General features: G+C 43.2%; 1 protein-coding gene and 1 long non-coding RNA gene across 2 annotated transcripts in view; both read right to left on the bottom strand.

Moving 5' to 3' along the window:
- Positions 1-23,527, bottom strand: part of KLHL12 (kelch like family member 12) — a 68,136-nt gene that overhangs the window by 17,062 nt on the left and 27,547 nt on the right. Inside the window, exons 4-7 of the mRNA XM_075335846.1 lie at positions 21,977-22,130; positions 14,940-15,157; positions 13,345-13,494; positions 13,138-13,252 (exon numbers count right to left, since the gene is read on the bottom strand). Of these exons, the coding sequence (XP_075191961.1) occupies positions 13,138-13,252; positions 13,345-13,494; positions 14,940-15,157; positions 21,977-22,130 (637 nt within the window). The remainder of the gene's footprint in view (positions 1-13,137; positions 13,253-13,344; positions 13,495-14,939; positions 15,158-21,976; positions 22,131-23,527) is intronic.
- On the bottom strand, positions 2,502-3,746 carry LOC142289891 (uncharacterized). The gene is made up of 5 exons (XR_012750183.1): positions 3,645-3,746; positions 3,427-3,528; positions 3,268-3,329; positions 3,083-3,180; positions 2,502-2,983 (listed from the first exon to the last, which is right to left on the bottom strand). It is a non-coding gene; the product is annotated as an uncharacterized LOC142289891 (long non-coding RNA).

Raw genomic sequence — 23,527 nt, 5'->3', positions numbered from 1 at the left:
AGCATGATTTGAATTTTGTAAAAGTTGAAACAAATTGTGGGCACAATGTCGCATTTGCAGGGCCCCTAGGTCATATACAGCAGAAACCCCCACAAGTGACCCCATTTTGGAAACTAGACCCTTCAAGCCCTTTTTCTGGGGTATAGTGAGAATTTTGAATCTACAGGTACTTTACAAAAATGTTGCTGTTGCGCCAAATTTCTCACTTTTAGGCTATGTGCCCACAATCTGGCGACACTGTCTAGGATGCAGTGCCAGCCCTCCTGCAGAGATGTGACTGTTGTCCACGGGAGAACGCAGCTACCTGTGTATACACTCCGGGTTCAAACTGCTGCAGACTTTATTCTTTCTCCGAAGAACACTTTATTCTCTGCAGCATAAATTGATATCCTGCTGCTCAGGAAGCCGCACCGCAGGCTGCAGAGAAAAGAAGTGATGTGGGCAGGAGATTTCTAAAAATACTTCCACTGTGCTTGTACTGCACAACGCAGCGTTATGGACGCAGTGAAAACACTCTGCATCCAAAATGCTGCAAATCCTGATTGTGGGCACACAGCCTAAAGAGCTAGGATCAATGGATGGATAGATGTCTAACACATATATAATGTCCTACCCCCTGCATATTCTAAGCTGGTGCCCGTTAGTGACTTTCATTGTGTTGTGCCTTGTATTTAGCCAAAATATAAATAAATAATTAAAAAAAAAACGCTGTGGGGTCCCCCCTATTTTTGATAGCCAGCTGGGGTAAAGCAGACTGTTGCAGCCTATAGACCACAGCTGGCAGCTTCACCTTGGCTGGTGATCCAATTTGGAGGTCACCCCAAGCTGTTTTTTTTATAATTATTTATAAATGATTAAAAAAAAAAAAAAAAAGTGGGATCCCCCTCAAATTGGATTACCAGCCAAGGTAAAGCAGACAGCTGTGGTCTGGTATTATCAGGGTGGGAAGGGCCATAGGTATTTGGCCTTTCCCAACCTAATAATAGCAGGCCGCAGCCGTCCCAGAAGTGGCGCATCCATTAGATGCGCCAATTCTGGCGCTTCACCCCAGCTCATCCCGTTGCCCTGGAGTGGTGGCAAACGAGGTAATAAATGGGGTTGATGCTAGATGTGTAATGTCACCTGGCAGCAAGCCCAGAGGTTAGAGATGTAACAGCATCTAAACAAACAGATACCCGACATCACTAAGCCAGTCTGTAATAGAAAAAAAATAAAGACGACAAAAAAAATTTATTTGAAAAAACACGCCCCAAAACATTCCCTCTTCCACCAATTTATTGAAAATAAAAAAAATTCCGGTCCGCCGTAATCCATTTTGGAAGTTCTGGACCTTCTAGAATATGGGGGGGCACGCTCAGGGAACGTATCCCCCATTTTCTGGAAGAGCAAGCTCTTCCTGTGAGCAGTGAGGGTGCAGTAATCTGAGAATACTGCACTCACACTGCCCCGGTCCAACCTAGGGCAGAGTGACCTGCAGTAACCTCATTCCAGAATATGAGGGGCACGCTGAGAGAATGTACCCCCCATTTTCTGGAACAGCAGGCCCTCCATGTGAGGAGTGTGGCTGCAGATTACTGCACTCACACTCCCCCGGTCCACAGTACAGCAGTTGCGGTAGTGAGCTCAGCATCCCTGCTTGCAGGGAGCCAGCTGACAGCCGCTGTCTGCGCATGCGCCTCCAGCTTTTTAGAGGGAGGCGGAGTGATCGCGGGGACGGAGCAGCAGCCAGGTAACGGGGAAGACCGGGGGGTGACGGCGGGAGACCTGGCAGGACCTAGGGACGACTTTTCTGTCGCATGTGACATGTCACATGCGACAGAAATGAGGGAAGGAGGATGAATGCGGGCCACGCGCTACTGTGCGCGTCGCCATCTTGCATGCTCCGGAGGAGGGGGGGCTCTGGAGAACCAGAGGAGGGCTCAGGGGAGGACATTTCCCTCCGATCTGAAATGTTTGATCATCTCAGATCAGAGGAAAATTAATGCAGAGTCGGCGGCGGCAGTTTTCGGCGTCATCCTGAATGCTCCGGAGGGAGGGCTCTGGAGAACCGGAGGGAGGGCTCTGGAGAACCGGAGGGAGGGCTCTGGAGAACCGGAGGGGTCTCCGGGGGACCAGAGGGCTCCGGTGTCCCGGTGGAGGGCTTGGGGAGGACATTTCCCTCTGATCTGAAATGTTTGATCATTTCAGATCAGAAGGAAATGAATGCAGAGCTGGCGGCGGCTGTAGTTTTCGGTGCGCGTCGGCGCCATTTTGGATGTTTCGGAGGGGGTAAGGGGGGTTGATTTCTCCGATACCGGGGGTTTTGGGGGCACTAGGGGCTTATATTTTTTTAACATCTGACATGTTTGATCATGTCAGATGAGAAAGAAATCAGTATTATTTGCCTTTTTTTTTTTTTTTTTTTTAATGTGATTGGCGGTATACGATGTATAACCAAACCCAGAGTCTAACTACTTTTATAAAATTATAGAACTTTATTAATATCAAAAATTACGTACAAATCACACAGTTAAAAAACAGGATTGAGAAAGGAAGGAAGATGCTACCCTAACCTTTCCCTTCCTCAAAACGGGGTCGGCGTCCTAATATGAAGACCTAATATGCCCTCCCTATTGGGTTAGATGTGACCCCTCTCAGATAGAAACAACCCCTTAAAGTAGTAACACCACAGTGAGGAAGAGGTGCTCAGTCCGCAGTGGCTAATTTTTCTGTATCACCACTTAGGTGAGTAGGGATATGGGACCTAGGGAAGTCGTCAGTTATTCATGAGTCCATGTGCTCAGTAAAAATGATAGATAGATGAGTCACATTACTTATGAAACACAGTACAAGAATTGCCCAATAGAAACAATAATCCACATTTCTTATGTGAACCAATTCAAGAGATGCCCGACGCGTTTCACCCTTGTCAATATCAATATTCAGGGGCTCATCAGGGGCTTTTCAACATATTCTTGATAGAAATTTCCGATTTTGATCAAATCTGTGACAAACACAACAAATTAAAACCCACATTAGTAACATGTCCAGAGATCCATTAAGATAACAAGTGTAGGTGCACATAATGAACACCGATACTGACCAACAGAAGTTGATTTTTCACTTCAGGGGAGTATAGGAGGTTAGTATGCTGCCTACTCAGCTGGTCTATCATGGGGCTTGTCAGGATGAATTTTTCACCTATGTAGGTAAACACATTATTAATATATTTACCAAAGGTAATAACTATTCTCCCTATAATGAGGACCATACATCAAGGAACAGTACCTTTCTGAATGGTGGTTCCTGTCTTACTCAGAAGTTAATGATATTCACAAAAATGCTGGACACTATTAAGAGAAATCAGACACCAATTTGCTCCCTGATTAAGGCATTTCGGGACACATATGCCACTAGGTCCATAATCAATCCCCAGTATTAAATTACCTGGAATAAATGTGCTTAATCCACCCTGGACCGTATTTGTATCGCTCACAACAATGGCTGCGGGGTGTGGCTATATATATAGCCCACAACAGAGTCAATTTACTACAAGAAAGGAGGAGGACATAAGGAAACAATGATACAGAGGACCCAGATTAGCACTAAAAAAGGGGGGAGCAACATAAGGGATATATAGTTAAAATGGAGCCATACGGCAATACCTTATGTGCATCAGCCGAGGTAAATATTTTCAAATGGTCAGCCATTTCCCAGTGACAATACAATCACTTATGCAGCCTCCAGTGTTAAGAGAAGAGGTACATATAACAAAGTCCTGTGTAAACAAAGGGATCCATTTGAGATTTAATATAAAGGACCGATCCTTCCTCTCTCCCCAAGATAAAAAGCACATACCTAGTTGCTGTCCCACAATGGGGCAAGGAGTAACCGTAGGGAACCACAGCAACCAGTGTCTAAAGTACAAATATATATATATAAAACACCATTTAGACACATGTTTCTTAGGTTGCTCACCAGAAATAGTTGTGGGGGTCCTACCTTACAAAAATCCGTGTGGAGGGTTCCAGATCTGGCGTCCAGTGAATGGAACCTTCTTCTACTGGGTCAACGATCACTGGACGCCAGACCTGGAACCCTCCACATCTATTTTGAAAAGACAACCTCTAGATATAAAGCTAAGCACATACACCTAATCTTGTTCTGAGTGTATCCTGTTTTATTAAACCGCTGTATGGTCTTGGCCACTGTGCTGCAGCTCAGTTTGAGGGTGTTGGCAATCTTCTTGTAGCCTAGGCCATCTTTATGTAGAGCAACAATTCATTTTTTTTCAGATTCTCAGAGTTCTTTGCAATGAGGTGCCATATTGAACATCCTGTGATCAGTCTGAGAGTGTGTGAGCGATAACACCAAATTTAAAGGGAACCAATCACCAGAATTTTCGTATATAACCTAGTGCCAGTCTAGCACTGGCTTTATCAGGCTGATTCTATATATACTTTTAGTGGTCAGCTCGGATGTTTAGGTTTTGAAATCCAGAAAAGTAAAGTTTATAAAATTGTCTGCTTGTTGAGTGACAATTGCACTGGAGCAGATCAGATATTCTTAGTTATCCCCTCCCTCTGTTAGAATTTGCATTATACAAACGATTCACTTTGTCTGTGGAAGGACCTGTGTGATGTCATACCGATGTGACCTGGTATCCAGCTTTGGTGGCTGAGGCCCCGCCCCTTCTGGTCACATGGATATGACCTCACACAGGTCCTTCCACAGACAAAGTGAATTGTTTGTATAATACTTATGCTAATTCTAACAGAGGGAGGGGATAACTATGAATATATTAGCTGCTGTCACTCAACAAGCAGCTAATTTTATAAACTTTACTATTTTAGATTTCAAAACCTAAACATCCAAGCTGACCACTACAGGTATGTAGAGAATCAGCCTAATGGTGCCACTATAGCACTGGCTTTAGGTTATATAGGATACGGTATATAGGAAAATCCTTGTGATTGGTTCCCTTTAACACAGCTGCTCACAATTCACACCTGAGACCTTGCAACACTGAGTCACATGAAACCTTGTGAGTGAAGATGGCTAATTGGGCACAATTTGGCTATTTACACTTAGAGGTGTACTCTCTTTTTTGTTGCAAGAAGTTTAAGAATTGAGCTGTGTTGAGTTGAGGGCACACCAAATTTACACACTTATGCAAGCTGTACACTGACTACTTTACATTGAAGTATCATCTTCAGTGTCGTCCCATTAAAAGATATAATATAATGTTTAAAAAAAAATGTGAGGGCATACTCACTTTTCTGATATACTGTAAATCAACAAAACAAGGCTGTACAAAGCAATAGAAACACATACGTTTTGAGTGTCTCAAGGTAGATTACCAACTTTGCAACTAATACATTGGCTATGTTGAAAGGTGAGGGAGTTGCAGGATCTAGAAGCAGCAGGGGGCGCGCTGTTCTATGCCCGTATTAGCGCTTCTGCGACGTGATCGCACCGATGGGTTGTCTTAACAGCTAGAGGTCAGTTGATCACCCCTGTGTCTATCATCACAGTACTCTTGTGAAAACCAGCCCATTGCTGTCGTTTATAAGAGACTGATTTCTTCTATATACAGAACAAGTGATCAGACTATCGCGGGTTCAAGTCTCCTAAGGGACTATTAAATACCGTACAAAGTAAAAAAAAGTTCAAATCACCCCTTTTACTACATTTAACATTAACTCCATAGCGACGGCCTAACGTCTCAAGACGTCGGAAAAACTTATTCTGTTCCGACGCTTTGAGACGTCAGGCCGGAAAAAGCCTGTAGCGCCCCTCAGTGATGGAAAATCTCGGGGGTTTCAGCTACCGGAGGTAGCTGAGACCCCCAAGATTATGAATTGGGGTGGGTTTTTTTGGACCCAGATAATGTGATCGCCGGTATACATCGTATACCGTAAATTGTATACCAATACAAGATGCGCAAAGTAGATATTTACCCAAACCCAGAGTCTAACTACTTTTATAAAATTATAGAACTTTATTAATATCAAAAATTACGTACAAATCACACAGTTAAAAAACAGGATTGAGAAAGGAAGGAAGATGCTACCCTAACCTTTCCCTTCCTCCAAAACGGGGGTCGGCGTCCTAATATGAAGACGCCCCCGTTCTTCGACGGCTATCCTTGGGTAATGCCCTCCCTATTGGGTTAGATTTGACCTCTCTCAGATAGAAACAACCCCTTAAAGTAGTAACACCACAGTGAGGAAGAGGTGCTCAGTCCGCAGTGGCTAATTTGTCTGTATCACCACTTAGGTGAGTAGGGATATGGGGCCTAGGGAAGTCGTCAGTTATTCGAGTCCATGTGCTCAAAAATGATAGATAGATGAGTCACATTACTTATGAAACACAGTACAAGAATTGTACTGTGTATGCGTGTATGCGTATGGTCTGAGCACTGAGGCTGGGTTTGGGGCCAGCCTCAGTGCTCAGACCATACGCCGCACATTGCATGAAATTGGTCTACATGGCTGTTGTCCCAGAAGGAAGCCTCTTCTAAAGATCACGCATAAGACAGCCCTGACACAGTTTGCTTAAGACAGGCAGACTAAAGACATGGATTACTAGAACCATGTTCTGTGGACTGATAAGACCAAGATCGACTTATTTGGCTCAGATGGTGTCAAGCGAATGTGATGGCAACTGGGTGAGAAGAACAAAGATACGACTGTCTTGCCTACTGTGAAGCATGGTGGTGGGAGTGACATGGTTTGAGGCTGCATGAGTACTGCTGGCTGTGGTGAGCTATAATTCATTGAGGGAACCATGAATGCCAACAAAATATTGTGACATACTGAAGCAGAGCATGATCCTCTTCCTTTGGAAACTGGAGCATAGGGCAGTTTTCCCTTTCATGACAACAACCTCAAAACACACCTCCAAAATGACCACTGAATTGCTAAAGAAACTGAGGGTAAAAGGTGCTGGACTGACCAAGCATATCTCCAGACCTAAACCCTATTTAACATCTGTGGGGCGTTCTCAAACGGAAGGTAGTGGAGCACAAAGTCTCTAAAATTCACCAGCTCTATGATGTCATCATGGAGGAGTGGAAGAGGATTCCAGTGGCTCCTGTAAAGTTGTAGTTAACACCATGCCCAAGAGAGTCAAGGCAGTATTTGGAAAAAGGGAAAAAAAAAAGATTTTTGGAATTTATCGTAAAATCTGTTTCTCATTAGACTTCAATGGGGGACACAGAAACCTGGGGAAAGTCTGCTGCCACCTGGACTGGAGGCTGACACAGATATTACATAGAACTAAAATTGCCTCCTCCCAATCAGACTATACCTTGCCTACCAGAATTTGCTTTTGCACTCTGTTTCACTCACGTTGTAGCAGAGAGTACGGTCTGTACCTTAAGTCTGTATCCTCTCGTGTCGTTTGGCCGGACCTCTGTACCCTGCCATTTAGGTATGGGGAGGTGGTACGAACGCCAATAGACACCTGCCCGTTCTCTCCACATAGCATTCGTGTACATGGTGGAGCAGAAGACTGTGTGGTCTTCAGGACAGTTGAGTAGTACCCTCTTCTATTACTCTACCTGTTCTTTATCGCTTTTCCACTTTCCATTAGTGGCTGTTAGGTGGAGGAGGAGGGGAGCATCTGGAGCGACATTGGGTACCTGGTGCTGGTGGCAGTGCAGTGTCAGATGTTGCGGGAGCGGAGTTGCACAGTGTCAGATATGTGGGCCGCGGTGTTCTATGCTTCAATTCCCTCCCGTTTTTGGCAGTGATCATGCCCCCGCGTGGGTGCGTGGTTCTAGCTATCACTCATGCTGCTGCGCCTAAACAATCAGTGCTTCTGCTTGGCGAGCTACGTTATCACCCAGCACCTTCTATGTAATATCTGAGTCAGCCTCCGGGTGGCAACAGACTATCCCCAGGGTTCTGTGTTCCCCAATGAAGCCACTGATAAATAATGATGGCTACACAAAATATTGACAGTTTGGGTACAATTTGGCCCATTTCACATAAGGGTGTACTCACTTTTGTTGCCAGCAATTTAGACTTTAATGGCTGTGTGTTGAGTTATTTAGTGGGCACACCAAATTTAAACTGCTATACAAGCTGTACACTGTCTACTTTACATTGTATCCAAGTGTCACATCTTCATTGTTGTCCCATGTAAGATATAATGAAATATTTACAAAATGTGAGTGGTTTATTCACTTTTGTGATATGCTGTAAGGTGATGCTGGAGAAAGAGACCCTGTGCCCACCCATCCTCAGAGTCATCCCACCCACGAATATGTTGAAACTGAGCAGACATATAATAAACTCAAGGATTCAGAACTGCCAATCCCCACTCCCTTTTGTCTCTTTTTAATGTTATCAGTCGAAGACGTGGCGCTGGTTTGCTCCAGATCACTACCCTAAACAAATGGTAAATTAAAAATATATATTTATATACACACACACATATCTCTGGGGTACCTAAATTGCGGAATTATGTAAAGCATACAAGAATTGGGGCTTCCAGATCATTTGGCTAAATGCTCTTGTCCTATTACAGATAGTGGTAATTTAGACCAACTGCCCAACTTTTGTTTAAACTTTACTATTGGAACAAGGTTTAGTCTCTCATATTCACTCTTGCTGTTATTTCAATACTTAATCAGAGGTTTACCTGAGTCACATTTTCTTTATTTCTCCAGCTCTGCAGTTTTTTCCTTCTATTGTACACTATTTCCTTTTAATGTTAATTATATATTATTTTTTTCTTTGTGTAGTGTCTGATGTAGGTGCAAATTACAGTAAAATAAAAAAAAAAAAAAAATCAGAATATTGATCCTAACGGGAGGATATGTGATAGGGTGAGAGTGTATTGATGACCTTTATCTACTGCGAATGCAAAAGGCTTATTTACCGTTCATTGTATGCAGTGTTACTGACCAGCCACAAGGGGCCGCTGTTTTGCATCTGCCTTTGACTGTTTGGTCACTATAGCAACAGCTCAACTGACTTTGGCTGTGGACTTGGAGACCGGAGGAGGTGCGGTCTGTGAGCTGAAGCAAAAGCGAGAGGTGTGCATAACAGAAAGGAGTCGGCGCGGAAACACTTAAGTAAATTGTGAGAAGACTTGTGTAAAGGGGGCTTTACACGGTAGCGATATCACTAGCAATTTGTAGCGATAGCGAGCGTGTAAGGACCCGCCCCTGTCGTGCATGCGATTGTTTGTGATCGCTGCCGTAGCGAACATTATCGCTACAGCAGCGTCACACATACTTACCTGGTCGGCGGCGTCGCTGTGACTGCCGAACAATCCCTCCTTCAAGGGGGAGGGACGTTCGGCATCACAGCGACGTCACCGCAACGTCACTAAGCGGCCGGCCAATCAAAGCGGAGGGGCGGAGATGAGCAGGACGTAACATCCCGCCCACCTCCTTCCTTCCGCATTGTGGCCGGTGGCAGGTAAGGAGACGTTCCTCGCTCCTGCGGTGTCACACATAGCGATGTGTGCTGCCGCATGAGCGATGAACCACCTGGATAAACAACCCTTACCGATTTTTGAGTTTGTGACGACCTCTCCATGGTGAACGATTTCCACCATTTTGGAGGTCGCTTAAGGTCGCTGGTCAGTGTCACACGCTGCGATATCGTTAATGACGCCGGATGTGCGTCACTAACAACTTGACCCCGACGACCAAACATTAACGATATCGTAGCGTGTAAAGCCCCCTTTAGAGTTTTGTGAGGAGGACCGTGACGCCTGTGAGCAGCATCCTGTGCTGGAGACCGACGTTCTTCAGTTGCTGGCTATGCTGTTTACTGTGAGAGGAGCGTAAAGTCTGTATTTATGGCAGCTGGACACCACAGTACCCGGGTACGGTAGGCTGGGCCCAGGACTGCGTGCACGCAACACTTTGTTTTAGTAACAAAACACATATCTGTTCTGCTTAGGCCGACTATATAGGCAATAAGACTTGCTGCCTCTGCTCTGTCAGTTTCTCAGTTACAGTTAGAATCCTAGAGGGACAGTGACACGTTTGGTTAATGGGTTATGTTTATGTAGATAAGTTGTAAGCTCTTGTGCTGCACCACTGGTAGGTAGTGTTCGCGCGCGCACACACACACACACACACACACACACACACACACTTACTCCTGCTACCCAGAGGGATTACCAGGTATTAGGAAAATGTTTAGACAGTCCCTTGGTTAGGCAAAGGTTGGTGAGCAGGGGGTATAAATCGCCATTATGAGTGGCGCAGCATAGGGGTGTAGGCTTTTGGCCTTGTAAATATATTGTTCTATTCTTTCTGTTTTATGCATGTTTTTTTGTTTTAGTAAAGTAAAACAATTATTTATCAATCCAACTGCCTAGAGTCCTTTTCCTGGTGCGTGGTATTGCTGTATACTGGAGAGCCCACCCTGTACACGACTTACAGATATCAAGACATTATGGTTTAAACTTAGGGGGGGGGGCGCAAAAATAAACAGATTTCACATCCTGCTGTAATGAATTTATTCTACCATAAACACTGCAAAAAGGTGTAGCAGGTAAGATTATTGATGAGAACCAGAGGATCAGGATTTAAAAACTGCTTGTTCCTCATCTCTCTTTCAAATTATTCTGTTGAGGGAAGAGTTGGGAGCCCCCTTATACATATTGGGTGGCTAGGTAGCACTGCTGAAATTGATAGGTTCAGTGACGTATTTAATGTGTATAGGTGCCTTTATACAGCTCCAAATCAGGGTTGTGGCTGCCGATACATGATCACGCTCATGAATATCCAATACGAAAAAAGACAGTTTGCACTCTCATAATGCTAAAGTATGGAAACCATGAATGTGTGAACATGGACCTGCATTACTGCTAAGGAAAATATAAGAAATATGAAATATGAATATCCAATGGCAGTATACCTTATTCATGTTTGGGTTGTGCATGTGACAATAAGCATCAGTAATTCTTGCATTATCGAGTCACAGTGTACTAACAAAATTTAGTACACTATCTATAAAATCCATCACTTGCAGAGCTTATGTATACAATTCCATGGTAACAGCTTTTCTTTCTAGAACAGCTTAAAGTGTTGAATTCAGAGTATTTGACAGTCAAGGTGGTAGTCTTAATCAGAAATGGTAGAAGTGTGCATTCAAAAATTGCTGTCGAGTACGGATTAGGGCCTCACCTAACATCTTACACTAGTTGACTTATTGACTGTAAAGTCAATGTTAAAGAAGCACTTCCAACAAAGTATCAAAAGTACTTATCCACACACACACACGTTAATTCTTCTTTTTTCTATTAAGTCTATGCCATCACCTGATTAAAAACAGACTAGCTGAAACTTTCTAAGCTCTATATCAGGGGTGGGGAACCTTTTTACTGCCGGGGGCCATTTGGAAAATTCTACCAACCTTCGGGGGCCGCACAAAATCATCAACTTGAAAATGACCCAGCTATAATTGGTCAAACAATTAATTAACTCTCCCCTATACCCCTACTGTGGCGGCCAGAGCTGATTCTCTTTGGTGCGCTGTGATGTTTGCGTCTCACAACTGCTTTTCCAGGTTTGTCTATGTTTGAAGCGCAGATTGGTAAATCATATATATTACACAGGAGACACTGTACATACACACACCGCTCTGACACACTGCCCGTATACTGCACACAGCCTTGACACAGTTGTCATATTGTACACTACCCATGACACACACTGGCCATATATAGTACACATGCACAGGAGATACTGTATACTGCACACAGCACTCACATGCCGTATACCGCACACACATAATCCATACACAGCACTCAACAAGCCAAAAAGTTCTGCATGTAAACATGTGCACACCAGGAATTAGATATACCAATAAACCTTACAATATGAAACTTTATTAAGTGCCAAACACAGCACACACACACGCCGTATACACAGCACACACACAGCTCACACACGCCGTATACACAGCACACACGCCGTATATACAGCACACACACAGCACACACGCCGTATACACAGCACATATGCCGTATACACAGCACACACACACGCCGTATACACAGCGCACACGCCGTATACACAGCACATACACAGCACACACGCCGTATACACAGCACATACACAGCACACACGCCGTATACACAGCACATACACAGCACACACGCCGTATACACAGCACATACACAGCACACACGCCGTATACACAGCACATACATAGCACACACGCCGTATACACAGCACATACACAGCACATACACAGCACACACGCCGTATACACAGCACATACACAGCACACACGCCGTATACACAGCACATACACAGCACACACGCCGTATACACAGCACACGCACATGTCGTATACACAACAGACGCTGGACAGTTAAGTGACAAATACATTTGATATATGGTGGTATATATTAGATATAAACACACTTAGCGCAGATATAAGTACCTGCTGCTTAGTTGCCCTGTAAGATCAGGTGCAGCACAAGTGATGGATGCAGCAGCTCAGCTCAGGGGCTGGCTTCATTCTCGTCTTTTCTGTCCAAGAAAAGACCTGCTAGCCATGAACAGCCGAGCACAGAATGGGAGTGTGAGAGGTAGAACGCAGGGCACTATACAGCCTTCTATATCCCGTGCAGGCCCCTCCCCCATCACTCTGATTCTAGCTGCAATCTCACAGGGAGCATGTAGGAGCCAGAGGGAGGAAGTCCCACCCCCAGTGCTGTCTGCCGGCAATAGACAAGATGAGCGGCTGCCCGAGCACCACAGCCACCGGGAATCTGCTCCAGTGCCCCGGGGGCCACAGAAAAGGTCATTGCGGGCCGCATACGGCCCGCGGGCCGGAGGTTCCCCACCCCTGCTCTATATAGAAACAGGAAGTCTCTTTTCCCCGTATGAGTCATCATTACAACTACAAATTTACATTGCTGAAAACACCTTGTAGTTCTAATGATGACACATGCAGGAAAACAGATTTCCTGTTTCTACATAGACCTTAGAAGGATTCAGCTTGTCTGTTTTTAATCATGTGATGTCTTTGACCTAATAGAAGAATTAACTGAGTAGAAGGGTAAATGAGAACTATATAATATGATGACTGCAATAAATTAAGTGGATATTTTTTTTTATGGAAGTGCTTCTTTAACCATAGTTAAACTTGACATAAGAATTATTCCTGAACTTACCCAGACGCACTCGCGTTCTTGGGCCCTGCATCTGACTGCGCAACTCTGGTCGTAAATGAAATTTCTTAGCCTCATCCACCAAGTCTCTGCATTGTAAACTGCATCTGATCAGTGGCTGCAAAATGTAGACATGAAACAATGGCAAATTCCTGTATAACAGAGGAAAAGCACAGAAGACACCAGAATGTGCATCCATTTTCCATATACCTCTGTATCTATTACATCTGTGATGTACCGTGGAGTCAGCAAAGGCATACGCACATACTGAAGAAGCTGCGAAAGACATTTGTCCCTGTGTTGTTTGTTATGCTTCACCCAGTTTATAACAGCCTCAAACACAGGTTCTTCAGAGTCAATCTGCATGAGAAAGAAAAAAAAAAGGACAAAAAAAAAAAAATTATGTATAGCAAACCAGAAAAAGATAGTACATGTCATACAGCTGAAACCAGAAGATTACATACACTATCTAAAAAGACACATCTGCATGTTTTCTCACTATCTGACATGAAAATCAGAATAAACCTTTCCCATTTTAGGTCAGTTAGGAACCAAAATTATTTATATTAGTCAATTGCCAGAATAATGAGAGAGAATGTTTTAAGGTATTTTTATTACATTCTGCAAAGTCAAAAGTTTACATACATTTCATTAGTATTTGGTACCTTTCACCTTAAACTGTATGACTTGGATCAAACATTTTGGATCTCTTTCCACACACTTCTCACAATAGTTGGTAGGAATTTGGGCCTATTCCTCCGGACAGAACTGGTGTAACTGAGCCATGTTTGTAAGTCGCCTTGCTCATACCTGCCTTTTCAGCTTCGGGCCATTGTCCATTTGGAAGACAAATTTCCACCCAAGCTTTAAGTTCCTGGCTGATGTCTTGACATGTAGTCTTAGTATTGCCACATAATCCTCTTTCCTCATGATGACATCTATATTGTGAAGTGCACCAGTCCCTCCTGCAGCAAAACAACACCACAACATGATGCTGCCACCCCCGTGTTTCACAGTTGGGATGGTGTTCTTAGGCTTCAAAGCTTCTCCCTTTTTCCTCCAAACGTAGCGATGGTCATCATGGCCAAATAGTTCAATTTGTGTTTCGTCAGACCACAAGACAGGTCTCTACAAATTAAAGTCTGTGTTCCTATGTGCATTTGCAAACATTACTCTGGCATTTTTCATGTATCTTTTGGAGTAATGGTTCTTCCTAGCAGAGTGGCCTTTCAGCCCATGTTGATACAGTACTCGTTTCACTGTGGATAATGAACAGCTTCCGCCAGCATCTTCACAAGGTCTTTTGCTTTTGTTCTTGGGTTCATATGCACTTGTCTGACCAAAGTATATTGCTAAGACCTTGCTTTCTTGCCCTTGAGGATGTCACCTTGTGTGACAATACGCGTGGGGCTGTGGGACGTTAGGATGTCTTTGGGGATTTCATGGTCTATCATACAGTATTTGCTTGCTTAAGCTCACGATTTTTCTGCCATGCTTTGATATATTTCTGGTTTTGTGATACCTTATCTAATTACTGCTCAGTTTCTTTATTCCAGCTTTATTTGCACATCCAGTATTTGTATTGTATATGGCATTCTGGATTTGCGCTTATAATATACCTCATTAACAACATATGGTTTAGTTATTAGCTGGGATTATTTTCAGACATTACTTTCAGGTCGGTCTTTCATTTATGTCTGAGCTGTTATTGATTTCATGTCAGATAATAAGAAAAACATGCAGATGTGTCTTTTTAGACAGAGTATGTAAACTTCTGGTTTCAACTGTGTATACAGACTTCTTACCTGAATCTCATCACATCGAATTAACTTTTCCACTTCCTCCTGCTGCAGTAACATGAACTCCTCGTGTTGTACCACCTCAGGAAAGTGCTTCTGGCTGTACACTTCAGCAGCCTGCATTAGGTCTAAGCAATTATGAGTCTCTGCAAAGTCACGAATCCCTAAACAGTTGGATGGATCAAGTTGAGACTCCAGAAAGTCACAGCATGCTTGCTTGACACCTGTGAAGTGGACAACATTATTAGCAGCTATACGAAGCTACCTGATTATTTTGGTTGGAAATGGTACATTGCTTTCTAATCATCACGAGAGGGAATAAAGCATATATAGTCATGGCTGAAAGTGATGGCACCCATGAAATTGTTCTAGAAAACAAAGTATTTCTCCCAAAAATGTACTGCAATTAAACATTTTGTTACACATGTATTTCCTTTGTTTGTATTGGAACAACACAAAAGAAGAAAAAGAAAAAAACAAAACAAAACACACACTGGAGATAATTTCACACAAAACCATCCTCAACTTAATATTTGGTTGCACATCATTTGGAATAAATAACTGCAGTCAGCTGGAAACTCACAGTTCATCAATCATATTACTCCACTTGCCACTGCAAAAGGGCAACAGTAAGAGCAGAGTTCAGCGCCAGATTTGACGCATGTAATAGATGTGCCACCTCTGGGGTGACTATGGGCTGCTATTGTTAGGCTGGGAAGAGCCAACTAACCATGGCTCTTTCTACCCTAAAAATATCAGCCCCCAGTTGTCTGCTGTCTCTTGGCCGATTTTGAAAAATGGGGGGAGGGTGGGACCCTACACCTTTTTTTTAATTATTTGTTCAAATAATTAAAAAAAAAAATCATTGTGGGTTCCCCTCTATTTTTCAAAAACAGCCAAGGTACAGCTGAGTGTTGCAGCCCGCAGCTGCTGCTGTACCTGTGCTGGTTATGAAAAATTGGGGGGACCCAAAGTCATTTTTTTTCTAATATTAGTCATTAATTCTGTTAAATAGCTGTACAAGCTATCTAGCTACCTCTATAGCTATTCTACGTATCATTTATCTATAATTTTTCTAGCTTTGCACATCTTTTACATCTAAAAAAACCCCATTTATTACAGTAATATCCATTTTTTGTGCGGTGTCTCACGAATGTCATCTGTGTGATGCCCGCATTTGACGTGTGCTACTAGACAAAAAAACTGACTTGTCTATGTGACTCACCCGGACATGCAGGTTTTTCACAAGGACACACGGTATGGGTATAAATACGTAGATGTGAAGATCTCTATCGACATTTATTTTTATGTGTGTGAACGTGCCACCGGCACGTGTGAAACCGGACACCACACAGACTGGAGGCGTGACGGAGGCATAAGACATGGTCTGATCGTACCACAGCTCCTGAACAGGGGAGGGCACAAAATAGAGTATACAGACCATTACAGCACGAGATCATGGCCGATTCTTTTTGTGAGGTAAGACATTTCCTTGTCTGTTTTTTGTAAAAAAAAGTGTTTTACTTCAAACAAATAATCATTTGCGATCCTGTGCTATAATGTCCGTTAGCTTTATCACTTCTTCCCTGGCCCAGGAGCTGTGGTATGATCAGACCATGTCCTGTACAGTCAGACACAGCCATTATACAGCACATAGCAGGGACACATTTATAAGAACATCTCAGCACAGGGATATATTTTTTTGTGGAACTTAATTTTAAATCAAGAGATCTTTGAAAAACAAACAATAACTTTGTTAATTGGGATACCCCTTTAAAAAGGGCCGATAGTTTCCTTGAGAATGGTTCAGAAATGGAACAATAAAAGCACTTTTTTCACCTAATCTTGGTGTGATGCCTCCAGTTGCTTTTTCTTGTCTGTATGGTTTGGTCATTGCCAGTGATGCTTTGCAGCCCTATTCTTCTTGTCATGCTCTCCTTTTTCCATTTTTTTAATCAACTGATAGTACATACATTACCATTCAAAAGTTTGGGATCACCCAGACAATTTTGTCTTTTCCATGAAAAATCATACTTTTATTTATCAAATAAGTTGCATAATGAATAGAAAATATAGTCCAGACATTAAATTAAGTTAGACGGAGGCACTCACCGGTTCATCGTTGCTTTATTCAAAAAGACACATACAGGTGAGTGCGGGGAGTGAGGGAAGCACGAAGGACAACAGCACTGTTTCACACCACAGAGGGCGCTTTGATTGGTCCACAGGAACCACGTTCATTCTGATTCCTTTTATTGGACAGTTACATGACTGACGTGGTGTAATTAAAAACAGTTGGGAAAAACCTTTCACTTAGTAGCAATACAATCTCAAGAGTAAAAAGGACATATTGTTTAAAGGGAACCTGTCACCACATCTTCGGCCTATAAGCTGCGGCCACCACCACTGGGCTCTTATATACAGCCGGTGCACAGCAGTCGGATGGGTGGCACCATTCTTTGGGACCGGGGCCTCCTCTTTCGGCCATCTTGGTCTTCCTTATTCTGAAGCTGTGGTGCATGATGTGTCTACGTCATACACAAGCGCCGGCATTGAGGTCATGCGCAGATGCACTACAATATTTTGATCTGCCCTGAGCAGGGCAAATCAAAGTGCTCCTGCGCAGGACCTCAATGCCGGCACGTGTGTATGACGTAGACACATCATGCACCGCGGCTTCAGAATAAGGAAAACCAAGATGGCCGAAAAAGGAGGCGCCGGTCCCGGAGAACGCTGCCACCCATCCGACTGCTGTGCACCGGAGCGACCTTCTAGGTGAGTATTAAAAAGGGTTTTTTTATGTTATACAGCGGCCTGGGCTCTTATATACATCATGTCAGAATGCTGTATATAAGAGCCCAGTGGTGGTGGACGCAGCTTATAGGCCGAAAATGTGGTGACAGGTTCCCTTTAAGTTAAACAAAAACAAATCTCTAAATAAATATTCTTTCTTCGGAATTAAGACTTAAACATATCAACTATATCTGTAACTAACGAGAATATGAATATTTAGCAGTCGTAGAATAATTCAAAATCCTCAATAGGGCAAGTCATATTTACCTGACAGGTTTCATATGCAAATATCCCTTCTTAGAAAGAAAAAAAAAATAGGTCATTTTTTTCATTGAAGCCCAGTGGACCCATTGCTTTACTATCCATGATCCACCGGGCTTCCCTTCTTAACAGATGTCTATGGGTATCACCCCCTGCTGGTGAAGGAACATTTTTTTCCAACTCCACAAAACGCACAATTTTTGGTTGCCTCCATGAATGTCATTAACATGTTTTAACTGTGTAGCTCCCACCCCTGGATGGACTGAATTGAAATGTTCCCTAATTCTCACAAAAATGGCCTGATGATCTTACCGATGTAATATAGACGACATGGGCAAAACAAAACATAAACGACCCATTTAGGTCTTCAAGTTAATAGATCTATGACTGTCCAGACATTGACTAGATTAGAAATAATGATTTTTGCTTGAAATAATAATTTTCTCCTTCAGCCATTGCTTTCATTACAGAATGCTCCATTTGCAGACCTTTGGCATTCTAGCTGTTAATTTGCTGAGATAATTTCACCCCATTTTTCTAGAAGCCCCTCCCACAAGTTGGATTGGCTTGATGGGCACTTTTTGCGTGCCATACGGTCAAGCTGCTCCCACAACAGCTCAATAGGGTTGAGATCTGGTGACTGGGCTACCAATTCAATTAGAATACCAGCTGCCTGCTTCTTCCCTAAATAGTTCATGCATAATTTGGAGGTGTGGTTTGGGTCATTGTCCTGTTGTAGGATGAAATTGGCTCCTATCAAGCGCTGTCCACAGGGTATGGCATGTCAATGCAAAATGGAGTGATAACCTTCCTTATTCAAAATCCCTTTTACCTTGTACAAATCTCCCACTTAACCAGCACCAAAGCAACCCTAAACCATCACATTACCTCCAACATGCTTGACAGATGGCGTCAGGCACTCTTCCAGCATCTTTACAGTTGTTCTGCATTTCACAAATGTTCTTCTGTATGATCCAAACACCTCAAACTTCGATTCGTCTGTCCAGAACACTTTTTTCTAATCTTCCTCTGTCCAATGCCCATATTAATATTTTCTTTTTATTAGCCAGTCTCAGATATAGCTTTTTCTTTGCCACTCTGCCCTGAAGGCCAGCATCTCGGAGTTGCCTCTTCACTGTAGACACTGACACTGGTGTTTTGCGGGTACTATTTAATGAAGCTACCAGTCGAGGACCTGTGAGGCGTCGATTTCTCAAACTAGAGACTTTAATGTACTTGTCTTGTTGCTCAGTTGTGCAGCCTCACCCTTCTCTTTCTACTCTGGTTAGAGCCCGTTTGTGCTCTCCTCTGAAGGGAGTAGTACACACCGTTGTAGGAAATCTTCAGTTTCTTGGCAATTTCTGGCATGGAATATCCTTCATTTCTAAGAACAAGAATAGACTGTCGAGTTTCACATGAACGTTCTCTTTTTCTGGCCATTTTGAGAGTTTAATGGAACCAACAAATGTAAAGCTCCAGATTCTCAACTAGCTCAAAGGAAGGTCAGTTTTATAGCTTCTCTAATAAGCAAAACTGTTTTCAGCTGTGCTAACATACTTGCACAAGGGTTTTCAAGGGATTTCTAAACATCCGTTAGCCCACTAACCAGTTATTAAACACAATGTTCCATTAGAACACTGGAGTGGTGGTTGTTGGAAATGGGCCTACACCTATGTAGATATTGCATTAAAAACCAGACGTTTGCAGCTAGAATAGTCATTTACCACATTACCAATGTATAGAGTGTATTTCTGTTTAATTTAAGGTTAGCTTCATTGAAAAAAAAAAATGTGCTTTTCTTTCAAAAATAAGGAGATATCTAAATGACCCCAAACTTTTGAACTGTAGTGTACAGGGGACATATGACCTAAGGGCCGATAATTTACTGGATTGCATATAGCTTCCATGAAAATAACTAATAAACCATATGGAAGGTATAAATCTACTTAACATGATGGTTTCTGGTAACACTAAAGATACACTTGATGCTAAAATGCACTATATTTTTAGCCATGGGTAATAAAGAGACCAGGTCTCCTTTATAGGGATATGTATAGATGGTACCGAATAATTGGATCACTTTTTGGAGTACATCCAAAGTATTATAGGCATACTGTGGATTAACACACACTGATTTGGGTATAGTAGCCACTGTGATACTTGGAGGAAACATACTATTAAATTTGATAAAGTGGTATATCATTGGGTGACATTTGAATGATGACCCTATGTGCTTACTCGTCCAATATACTTGGAGATTTGTATGGCACTGCAATTTTGATCCCACAGAAATTGCCATATCTGGAGATTTGCATTTCATCCTAATATATACCTTTTATTAATTGTCATAATATTTGGTAGCAAAGTATTATGATGTGTGCCTAAGTGCATTCCGCGTGGCAGAAGATTACTTAGACTATGTTCACACGTTCCTTTTTTGCAGCATGTTTTTCAGTAGGCAAAACCTGCTCTCATGGCAGTAAAGAATACTTACAAAGAAGGTTTTGCTGCATTTTTAGGTGCAGATGTGTCATTTGTCTATAGTATATGTTTAATAGTGCTAGTTTTATTCATCAAAAACAAAAATGCATGGTTGCGTTTTCTTGCACTCGTTTTCTATGATGAAACAACACTACGAAAACGGTGAACAAATTCACAGGCTACAGATTTAAAGAACGCAGCAGTTTTCCAATTCAGTAAAATTTCTCAAATCTTCCTAGTTTTTGCTGGTACTGTTAAAAGCATTAAAAAAGCAGCATAAAATACGGTAGCTACAACGTGTGAACATAGCCTAAAGGGGGCTTTACACGCAACAACATCGCTAACGAGATGTCGTTGGAGGTCACGGAATTCGTGACGCACATGCGACGTCGTTGCGTGTAACACATACGAGCGACTGCTAACGATGTAAAATACTCACCAAATCGTTGATCGTTGACACGTCATCCATTTCCCAAATATCGTAACTTATTCTGGACGCAGGTTGTTCATCGTTCCTGAGGCAGCACACATCGCTACGTGTGACACCCCAAAAACGAAGAACACCACCGTACCGGTGTCCTCCGGCAACGAGGTAGGCGTGACTTTCCTGTGGCTGCTCTCCGCCCCTCCTCTTTCATTGGACGCCTGCCGTGTGACGTTGCTGTGACGCCGCACGAACCGCTCCCTCAGAAAGGAGGCTGTTCGCCGGCTACAGCGACGTCGTTAGGAAGGTAAGTATGTGTGACGGGTAGCAGCGAGTTTGTCCGCCACGGGCAACGATTTTCCCGTGACGCACAAACAACGGGGACGAGTACGCTCGCTAGCGATATCGTAGCATGTAAAGCCCCCTTTAGACAAACAACAATTGATCTAATTTATAGCATGCTGCTAAGGCTTAGAAGAGTTGGTATTTCTGTGCATGGTGCTCACACTATGTGCCTGCGCATAGACACTCGTTCTAGACGCAGTGTCGGGCCTCCTGCGGAGACGCCAGTGTTCTCTGGCAAAGAACACAGCTCCCCGTGCCCAGGATCATGATTTTCGCTGTGTTCTCCTGCTGAAAACAGTCTCGTCTCTGCAGCATAAGATGACATGCTACAGCTCACGAAGCTGCGCCGCATGTAAGTATATGCTGCAGAAAAAAGAAGCACAGTGGGCATGAAATTTCAATATATCCCATCTACTGTGCTTGTACTGTACAATGCAGAGTTTTGGAAGCCACAAAAACAAACAGCGTACACAACACTGTGGACACTGATCATGTGCACATACCCTGATACTGAATAAATTGTACAGTTTTGAAAATGTCTACATTTTTTCATCATTTAAATCTCACTGATATGTCTATTGATCCTGTGATTTTATTAACCTCTCGATATTTTCTTCCTCATGTTGCAACTTAAGCGGAGGAGTGTACATTTGTGTATGTCCGTCGAAGAGCTATAAATAGAAGGTCATTACTAATTCTTGCACAATCACTTGAGAAATATTCATCTGTAACCACTTACCTTTCAACTGAAGTAAGCAAGCAGCTGGCAGAAGCTCCTGTACATTCTCCACAGTAACGTGAACAGTCTCTGTATATACAAAGTCAAGTAGAATCTCCATAGTACATGATGTTAGTCCCTGGATATCCACATATGGTTTGCCTTTCTCAGATAGCTGTGGATAAAATATAATATAGCAGAATTTGTGGCAATCCAAAACGCCTTTGTTATTCTGCTCAGATTTAAAAGGAACCTGTTACACTAAGTTAATCGAAACTGCAGAAATCTGAAGTTAAAGTTATTTGCATGCTAGCTACAGGTGCATTGGAGAGCGTTATAGCACTTCCAGCTTGCTGGCCCTCACTCCTAATTCCCGGTCTGGCACCTTGCTCCTGCATTTGATTGACAGGTCAGTCCAGTCTTTGTCATTACAAGCGCTGTCAGTGCCTGGGCTCTGTGTCAACCAGAATGAACTTGCCTCTTAGCGAATTAGTCGCATCTTATTCAACACAATTTTTATTAAGAAACCTTCACCACTATTTCTCCTAGATTAGAATCCAATAATATAGAACTTAAAGGGGTTGTCCAGTCTTAAGCTACAAGCCTGCACACTTGTGAATCCTCACATCACATGCACAGCGCAGTCTGCATGTTCTCCAGTGCCAGCAGTGGCAGACATGTGACCTCTAGTATGCGATTTGCATACTTCCAGCGACATTCCAACTAGACTGTTTCCGGCCTAGCTCAATACAGTTGAATTGTGTGAGGCTCAATAGTCTAGTTGGTATGTTACCACATGTATGCAAATCATGTACTTGCCACTCCCAGTGGTGGCACCAGAGAAATCCTCACAGCCCGCAGTGGGTGAGATGTGAGGATTCATAAGTCGGCAGTCACATAGAGTTACTGAAAACTTGTAGATTAAGACCAGGCAACCCCTTTAAAAGGGAATCTGTCACCAGGTTTTTCCCTTATGACCTGTGGCCACAACCAGTTAGCTCTTATATACAGCTGTATATAAGACCCCAGGCCGTTCTGTATAACTTAAAAAAAGACCTTTAGAATAGTCACTTTCGGGGGCGTCTGGTCCAATGGGTGTCACTGGTCTTGTTCCGGGGCTTCCTTCATCTTGTACAAACGCTGTCCTCCTTCTGAGGCCCCTGTAGGTGACATGTCCTACATCATCCACAAAGACCGGCATTGTGGTCCTGCACAGGCGCACTTTCATCTTCCCCGCTAAGGGCAGATCAAGGTACTGTAATTTGCAGGCGCGAGAAAAGGTCAAGGACTGCCAGCACATGAGCATTACAAGACTTTAATCTGCCGTCAGCTGGCAGATCAAAGTACACATGCGAAGGACCACAATGCTGGCCTTTCTGGACAACATAGGACGAGTCATCCACAGGGGCCTCAGAAAAAGGAGGACAGCGTCCGCGCAAGATGGAGGAGGCAACGGACCAAGAGCAGCGACACCCATTGAACCAAACCACCCCCTGAGTATTAAAAAGCTGTTTTTTTATGTTACACAGATCAGCCTGGGTTCTTATATACAATACTAGGTGGTGGCCCCAT

Source organism: Anomaloglossus baeobatrachus, chromosome 2, assembly GCF_048569485.1.
Source record: "Anomaloglossus baeobatrachus isolate aAnoBae1 chromosome 2, aAnoBae1.hap1, whole genome shotgun sequence".
Taxonomy (NCBI): Eukaryota; Metazoa; Chordata; class Amphibia; order Anura; family Aromobatidae; genus Anomaloglossus; species Anomaloglossus baeobatrachus.
Note: the sequence above shows the minus strand (reverse complement) of the source record. Positions and strands in the feature narration are given on the sequence as shown.